The sequence below is a fragment of the Silurus aristotelis genome, assembly GCF_946808225.1.
Source record: "Silurus aristotelis genome assembly, chromosome: 5".
NCBI lineage: Eukaryota > Metazoa > Chordata > Actinopteri > Siluriformes > Siluridae > Silurus > Silurus aristotelis.
Window position 1 is genome coordinate 5,686,677 of NC_139578.1, and position 8,100 is coordinate 5,694,776.

Here is an 8,100-nt window from a genome sequence, read left to right on the forward strand (position 1 = left end):
TTTTTTTTTTTTTACCTATAAAGTAATATTTTCCAGTAGCTACACTATTTATTAATATTGCATTAAACAATGAAGTAGACACTTGACACTAATAAGCAAATGAGGCCGGTTAGAATCCTGACAAGTGTTACTGAACAGTGTTCAGCTTGATTAAAACATTTATGTGATACCCAAAGTTTATAATTCCAAAGTAAAACCTGATGACATCAGCTGGAACACCTCCATCAGACGCTGTGTGATTACAAGATCTACAAATAATAAGAATTGTGTATGGAATCACCTGTACGGCGACATGAAAAGTATTTCTTTCAGTATTTTCTGACCAATTAAAGCAGACAGTGGAAAAATTGCAAATAAATCTTCATGTCACCGGTTACAGTAATGTTAGGTATGATAAAGAATGCCAGTGTTATTGTCTTTATTTTGTCTCTTATTATTATAATGTAAAACCTAAATAATGTTCAAGAGACAGAAACCTGAAAGCATCATAGTGAAAAAACTTTATTATTTTCAAAGCAACAAAATATTTCCCAAAATAAGTAGGACACTTGAACTTTACACTTGATCTTTACAAACAGCACTTTATGTGCACATGTGAAGAACATTTCTGTTGGGATTTTAAACATGTTGAACATCTCAGGCTTCTCAGTACTGGAGCTGTAAAAGCCATTAATGCTGATTTGTCCACTTTTAGGTTTTCACCACATCGCTCTTTGTATTCCCGGCATCTGGTTGTGGTCTGCTAGTTGTCTAAAGATGATGCGGCTTAGACGCCACCTGCGTTTCACGCCACGGGGTCGTGACGTGATGACACATCTGTTGCGTATACGCACCGGGCAGCTGTCTCGGGGCAATGCTGCAATTTCTTTATCAGCTACCTCCTGCAGGAACAAAGTAGGGTAATAAAAATAAGTTAGAGTCTCACAAAACAAACACAGAGAGTTAATGGGAAAGGATGAAAGTAAAAACACCTATGGTGGAAAATTTTATTTATTTATTTATTTATAAAAACTTGTGACTAAAATTCACTCTCTTTGAATTCTATGCTTTTAGGTATCAGGACATAAAAATCATCAGCGCTTAATCAGGTCTTATAATTAGGTAAATACAACCTCAGATGAACACCAGGATATGACTTTACACAGTGTCATTATTTATTTTTACAAAATCCAAGTTGAAATGGAGAAACCATGTGTGAAATCTAAGTACACCTAATGATGCGATAGACTGTAGAACCACCTTTAGAAGTCATATTCTCTATGACTATTAGTGTCTTACATCATTGTGGAGGAATCTGGGCTCACACTTCTTTATAGTGTTGCTTCAGTTCATTGAGGTTTGTCTGCATTTATTAAAGCACAGCTTTCTTAAGGTCCTGCCACAGATTTTTAATTGAGTTGAGGTCTGAACTTTGACTGGACCATTGCAATACCTTGAGTCTATTCTTTTTTTTTTAGCCATTATCTTGTAGATTTGGGATCATTGGCCTGTTGCATGACCCAGTTTCAGCCAAGGTTTAGCTGTTAACAGATGATATACAATACTTTGCTATACAGAAAAGTTCATGACCAACTTAATGACACCAAGGTGCCCAAATCATCACCCCTCCACCACTGTGCTTGGCAGCTGATATGAGATGTTTGTACTGATAGGCTGTGTTTCATGGTGCTATGCATTAGGGCAAACCATCTCCACTTTGGTCTTGTCAATCCAAAGAAAAATGTTCCAAATCTCATGTGGGTTGTTTAGATACAACTTTAAAGCGTTCCCTGGCAACCCATCAAACCATACTTGTTCATACTTGTCTTTTTCTTACAATTTAGTACCGTCATGAACTTTTACATTTCACATGCTAACTGAGGCATGTAAAGTCTGAGGTGTAACTACTGGGTTTTGTTGCAGTTTCTTTAAACATTTCCCTGTCTGACCTTGGGGTGAATTTGCTGCAGACTTTTACACATGGGAAGATTATCAACTTTCAAGATTTCAGCTATCTTGAAAGTTTTCCACTTGTAAATATATCTTCCCACTAAATTACAGAATTTAAATTGTATAGAAATTGCCATAAAACCCCTCCCAGATTAATGGCCAGCAAAAACTGCTTCTCTCAGATCATTGCTGATGACCAGCAGACTGCTAAAATGTAAGGCTTTTATTGAGTTGGCCACACTGGCTAATGACTGGAAGAAAGTTCTGTGGAGACATGGGTTCAAATTTTACATTTTTGGCTCTAACAGAAGAATTTATCTAAGATAGAAAACAGGAGAGAAGATGCTACCAGACTGCCTCACACCCACAGTCAAACCTGGATGTGGACACTTGGCCTACCAAGTCATTAGATCTAAATCTTATTGAACTGCTCTGGGAGGAAATGAACAAAAAGTTAGAAATAAATATCCAAATAGGGAAGATGTTTTACAAGAGGCATAGCAAAGTATTTAAGGTTTAGAGAAGCTGTTCAGATGCCAAAAGTGTGTAAAACTGTTCTTCATTTTAAGGGAGGATTTCTCAAAGATAATAAAGTAAAACATTTGTACACTTATGTATTTGTTTGGTCAAAGTAATCTTCATACTGTGAAGTGTTCTAGTTTGTGGCATATAAAGAAAAGGAACATGCATGTGTTGCTCAAAAACCATAAAAGACGGTGTTTCCAAATATTTTGTGTTTACAGATTTTGTATAATTAGCTTTTATACATGAAATTAACTTTTATACTTACTTTCCATATTCAGACAGCTAAAAAACATTAAACATAATCACCTTCCTAATCATGGGTAAAAAAACTGAGCAATGTGAAAGGTTGGAATATAAAGTATGTTGTGTTCACTTCCTCTATACACACACACACACACACACACACACACACACACACACACACACACACACACACACACACACACACACACACACACACACACACACACACACAGAATTTAGCTAATGGAAAGGCACCTGTAACTCTTTAGGTAAGAGTGTATTCTTTCTGATGGCATTGATCCGAAGTCTGGTGTCTGCGTACTCATATGCCATCTGTCTTCTTTTCACATCTCGCAACATTCTCCAGTTAACATAATAACCTCGGACCTGCTCAGTGATTCCCAGTGAACTTCTGCATGCCTGAAAACACATTCAGTAGCACAATATGAACACTGAGGCCAGAGTGCAGCAGACAAGTATTTTTATCGCTGTTACCAAAACATTTGCAGCTTATTGGTTGTGCTTAAAATAAAATGAGAAATATTTGAGGAATATAAACACACATACTTCATATAAGGTATACAATAACAGTCGTGAGTGCATATAACAAGCTGTGCAGATGTGGATATATGCAGTAAAATCGTATGTAAATTGTATGTTAACATAAAAACGATATAAAAAAACTTCGCTAATGAACATATTTTATCCTTTTTCTTATACAAGCTTCACAATAGGTAGAATTTATAAGTTAATACAGTAATACAGGTATTCGTACCAAACCTTTTCAGTACAAGGCTTTCGGTCTGGTGCACATGTCTGCAGAATACAATCCTTTTTACTTGCAGAACATAGTTAAAATCCCTCACAAATGTATAAAGTGGTGGACCGCAAGTTTGTTTAGTCTCTGCCTCGCACTATGAGCGCATAAAAAAAATAAAAAACATTGCAAACATACACAACAATGTCAGGGGTATAAAAAGAAACTAGAGTTAGAGCAGCATCACTGTAGCCACTCACTCCGTACTGGAAATAAGATTTGTAGTGTGTTGTTTTGCACACACGCAAAATCGCTGCCGCTCCCTGGTCATCGCCAACGCTAGCAATGTGGATTCTTTAGTGTGTTATGTCCCGCTTTAAGAATTTATTTTAAAAGGAGAAAATCCTGACAATTCTGCTTAGCGAGGAAGTGAATGAATGAAGGATAGAAGGAATAAAGACATTTAATAAAGTTTGCTGAAATTTGAAGAACAGTTAAGTAGATCATATCTATAGAGAATTAAATATTAAATGCAAAAAACCCACACACACACCTGTATTAACCAGATGGGGTCTAACAAACGTAACCTATTTAATTCGATTTTTCCATTTATTTGATTTTATTTAATCAGTAAAACTTAATCAATTCACAAATCAGTGAAGTTAATAAATAGAATAAAAAGGTGACTCTATTTATATCTTTTCTTTTTTATAAAATATTATTTTAGATATTATATATCCAAGGGGGAATTTTATTTTAAATTGTAAACTGTTGATGTTCACAAATGTTAATAATAATAGATTTGGTTAATAAAAAACAAGAAATGTAATGTTTTGCATTTTTTCCCCTAACCACACCAAAATCTAACCAAACTGTGATTTAAAAACGGAGGTACGTATCTAATCGTCAATTTTGTGTACCATTAGATCCCTAGTACCAGGCAATTTATAACTAAATCCATGTTTCAATCTCAGCATAAAGCAGCATCTATAGAAATGTGTCAATAGATAAGGTTTAGATTTGGATACTCTAAAGACATCCAGAAGGCATTCAATATTATCAACGTAATTTTTGAAAATAATTTTCATGTCCTTTGTTTGGATGGTCAAAGAGCGCACTAGTTAAGCTCACAAACCGCATCTGTTGCAAACTGCACAGCCACAAACATATTTGTGTGGATTTAATAGCTGTTTTTTTTATTCCACAATAGCCAACAGAGGAGAAGAAATTGACTTGGTCACAGATATAGTTACAAGGACATTTACAAGACAGACTGTCAAAACAGTTCAAAACAGGTTGTAAGCATTTTCATGAACAATTTATACTTCTGATTGTCTTTTCTCTAGAATTTCACAATATCACAAAATTTGCACAAAAAATCCCCTGGAAAATTTAATGCACTGGAAACCTGTGGTCATTGCATGACGTTAAAAGCAAAGATTCTGCTAGAGATGATGCGGCTGTGGCTACAGTGAAAGGAGAATTGGGTTTATTGTTTTTTTTTTGCTTTAGTACCGTTCGTTCTTGCTGTGTGAGATACCGATCTGTGATGCAGCGCTCTGTTCTACTGCGTTTCTGTATAAAATTTGATGGTTTCTATACACGTGGTGTCATAATGAAGATATTAAGAGATGTTTTGATTCGTGTAGGACACCACTAAAGATGTAGATGCGAAATGCATGGCCACTAATTCTGTGTAATTATAGCTTGTGCAGAAACGTATTTTTTTTCGTTGTATTTGAGTTTTCTGGTGTAACTTCATTACACAGGTGCAAAACCAAATGAATGACAGATGCTGGGCCGCTCACTGTGCACTACACAGTCTATGGAGTGAACAATACAACAACACGGTGAAATACCACCAGCAGCGACATCTAAGTTATAACTACACACCTTACTGTGTCTTCAACTTTCTTCAAATTAATCTAAAATAATAATAATAAAATAATCACCATTCAGAGATTTCTTCAAGTGTCTTTTTGACATTGACATGTGATAAAGCAGAATCCCAAATAGCGTCTTACTCTATATAATAGTGCCCTACCTAAAGAATGAAGTGCACCCTATGTAGTGCACTATATGCATCTCACACAGCTATTTAGGACTCGGTCTGAAGTCTTAGCTTCATCGTACATACATTACAGAGCTTTTAACGTGGAGATAATTGTATCTTTTAAAAAAAAATTGTAGTGAAGATTACACAACAGCTCCTAATCACACACATGACGACGTTACCTGTTTAGTGAACTGGAATGATGAGTGAAGAAACCCTAAACCAGAGAGGAGCATTCTGCACGCCATCTTCAGCTTCCTCGTTTATCCGCCGCTCATCTCGACCTGAACCCCACTACCGCCATCTAGTGGCTCGCTCGTGTGTGTGTGTGTGTGTGTGTGTGTGTGTGTGTGTGTGTGTGTGTGTGTGTGTGTGTGTGTCTGTGTGTGTGTGTGTCTGTGTGTGTGTGTGTGTGTGTGTGTGTAAATGTAAAAACAATTGTGACTTATCAGATCATGATCAGCTTATTACAATGGTCGAGATCTATGATTATTGTTCCCTTTATAGGTGCTTTCAAGCATGGACAGGAGTGGACGTGGCACACTGACTGCTTTGCAAAAAGTTACCCCATACTATGCATTCCGACATCTAAGTATAATAGCCAGCATCTCAGTCAGCAATTTGTTCTGCAATTTTTGTTACAGTAGGGAATTTTGTTACTATGGGAATGGACCAGATGGGTTTGCCTTTGCCCCACAAATGCATCATGGGTGTCCATGACCCTGTCAACGATTCTCCTTACTTGGACTACTAGTAACTAACCACCGCACATCAGGAACACCTCACAGAACCTGCAGTTTTGCTTATCTTCTGACCCAGCAATTTAGACAGCACAATTTGCTTATTGCAAAAGTTGGTGAGATTCAGACCTTTACCCATTTTCCAGCTTCCAACACATCAAAAAACACTTTGAGGATTGATTGCTCACTTGGTGCCTAATATTTCCCACCCTGCAACATGTGCCACTGTACCAAAAGAAATAATGTTATTCATTTCACCTCCCATTGGTTTTAGTGTTATGGCTGCTTGTCCAACAATAAACTGAATTAACAACACGTGGTTATAATATGATTATAATATTATTAGGAGTTAATAATACATTTTATGCAACTAGAAAATCTTTAGGTCAGAGTAGTACACTATATCCTTTGACACCACATTTAAACTTAGGTGAATATTATTTTCACACTCATTCATTTCATTGTTGTAGCTGAAACATTGACTTGACCTGCTCCAAAACATGTGGCACACTGCCCCCACCCACCAAAAGAAAAAGCCTTAGCATAACTCTTACTCACAGTTTTAATAAAACAATTTACATTCTATGCAAATTGCAGTCATGTCTCAAACACTTTATCAGTAAGTTAAAAAGAAAAAAGATGAATTCACTTGGCTTTGGGTCTGTAAGCAATTTCCTGCAGCTCTGTATTCTTTGTATTTATTACAGTCTGAAAGGACCCTTTGTTTCTTAATCTGTGCTCACATGCTTAAATCAGTGTTTAGTTGCCTATATACAAAGAGCGACTCATTTTACCCACTGGATTCACTTCTCCCACTCTCTGATATATACCAGGCTTTTAATGACTAATAAGGAACAGCTAAAAGTGATGAAGAAGGACTGCTGAAACCTTCTGAAATCATTCTGGAGCAGATTGTTCTGAAATAGTGAGACACCCTGTCATGATTTGTTTGTTGTAGTAATAAACGTTTGAAACTGACATTTGATGCTAATACAGTGCCTATAATACTATACAGTTGAAAAGCACCACTCATATACTTTTGCTGCCAAAGTCAGAGAAACAAAATCTTCACATTTTCGAGATTATTGCAATAATAGTCCACCTACACAGGAAGTGAAAGTGTGTGGAAATGTAATAAAAAAGTTATTTATCCCCTCTGCCAATTTTGGACTTTCAAGCAAGAACCTTAAAAATTGTGTTATATTTATACTGTCTCAATTGTAAGTTGCTTTGAGTAAAAACATCAGTCAAATGAGGTAAATGTTTGAGGTGGTTTACCATTTAAGATTCTGTTCAGCAGTTATAAATCGCTATGTCTGTTAAATGTGTCGATACAAAAATATTTAATTTAAACCGAATACATTACCCTTCTAATATGGTGTATTATTTTATGATAAAATGTAATATTTGTAAAGGCATGTGCCAAGAGCCATTCATCATCAATGTCATCAAAAATTTATTTTGAAAAATGTAAAGAAACTCACATCATAACAGCTTTAAATCTATAGCAGGCACACTACAGGAGTTCCTATATGATATTGAGTTTAGGTTTATTTAAACCTTATGTTGGTCTGTTCGGAGACGTGGCAGAGCTGTGGCTCTATGTAACATAATAGTTAGTGTCTTTCTTGATTTTCCCCTCCCACTTTTACTGAAAGCTTTTAAGCAGTCAATCATTTGTTTATGTAAGATTTAGGGTGGTCATGGTTATTGTAAAGTTCTATAAATTACTGTTGACCACCGAGATACTCATTCACACACTGAGCCTTTACCTGGCTTTAAATATGTCCACATGTCTATGTGCCAGTCCCCTTATACAATAATGCCACAAATACTTCAGGAACAAAGTATGT

The 8,100-nt window shown here is 36.1% G+C and overlaps 1 protein-coding gene across 1 annotated transcript; it reads right to left on the minus strand.

Moving 5' to 3' along the window:
- Positions 1 to 477: 477 nt before the first annotated feature.
- On the minus strand, positions 478 to 5,844 carry mrps14 (mitochondrial ribosomal protein S14). The gene is made up of 3 exons (XM_083541308.1): positions 5,690 to 5,844; positions 2,953 to 3,117; positions 478 to 881 (listed from the first exon to the last, which is right to left on the minus strand). Exons 1-3 carry the CDS (start codon positions 5,753 to 5,755, stop codon positions 699 to 701), a joined length of 414 nt encoding a protein of 137 aa, XP_083397434.1. The 5' UTR covers positions 5,756 to 5,844; the 3' UTR covers positions 478 to 698.
- Between the last annotated feature and the right edge of the window lie 2,256 nt (positions 5,845 to 8,100).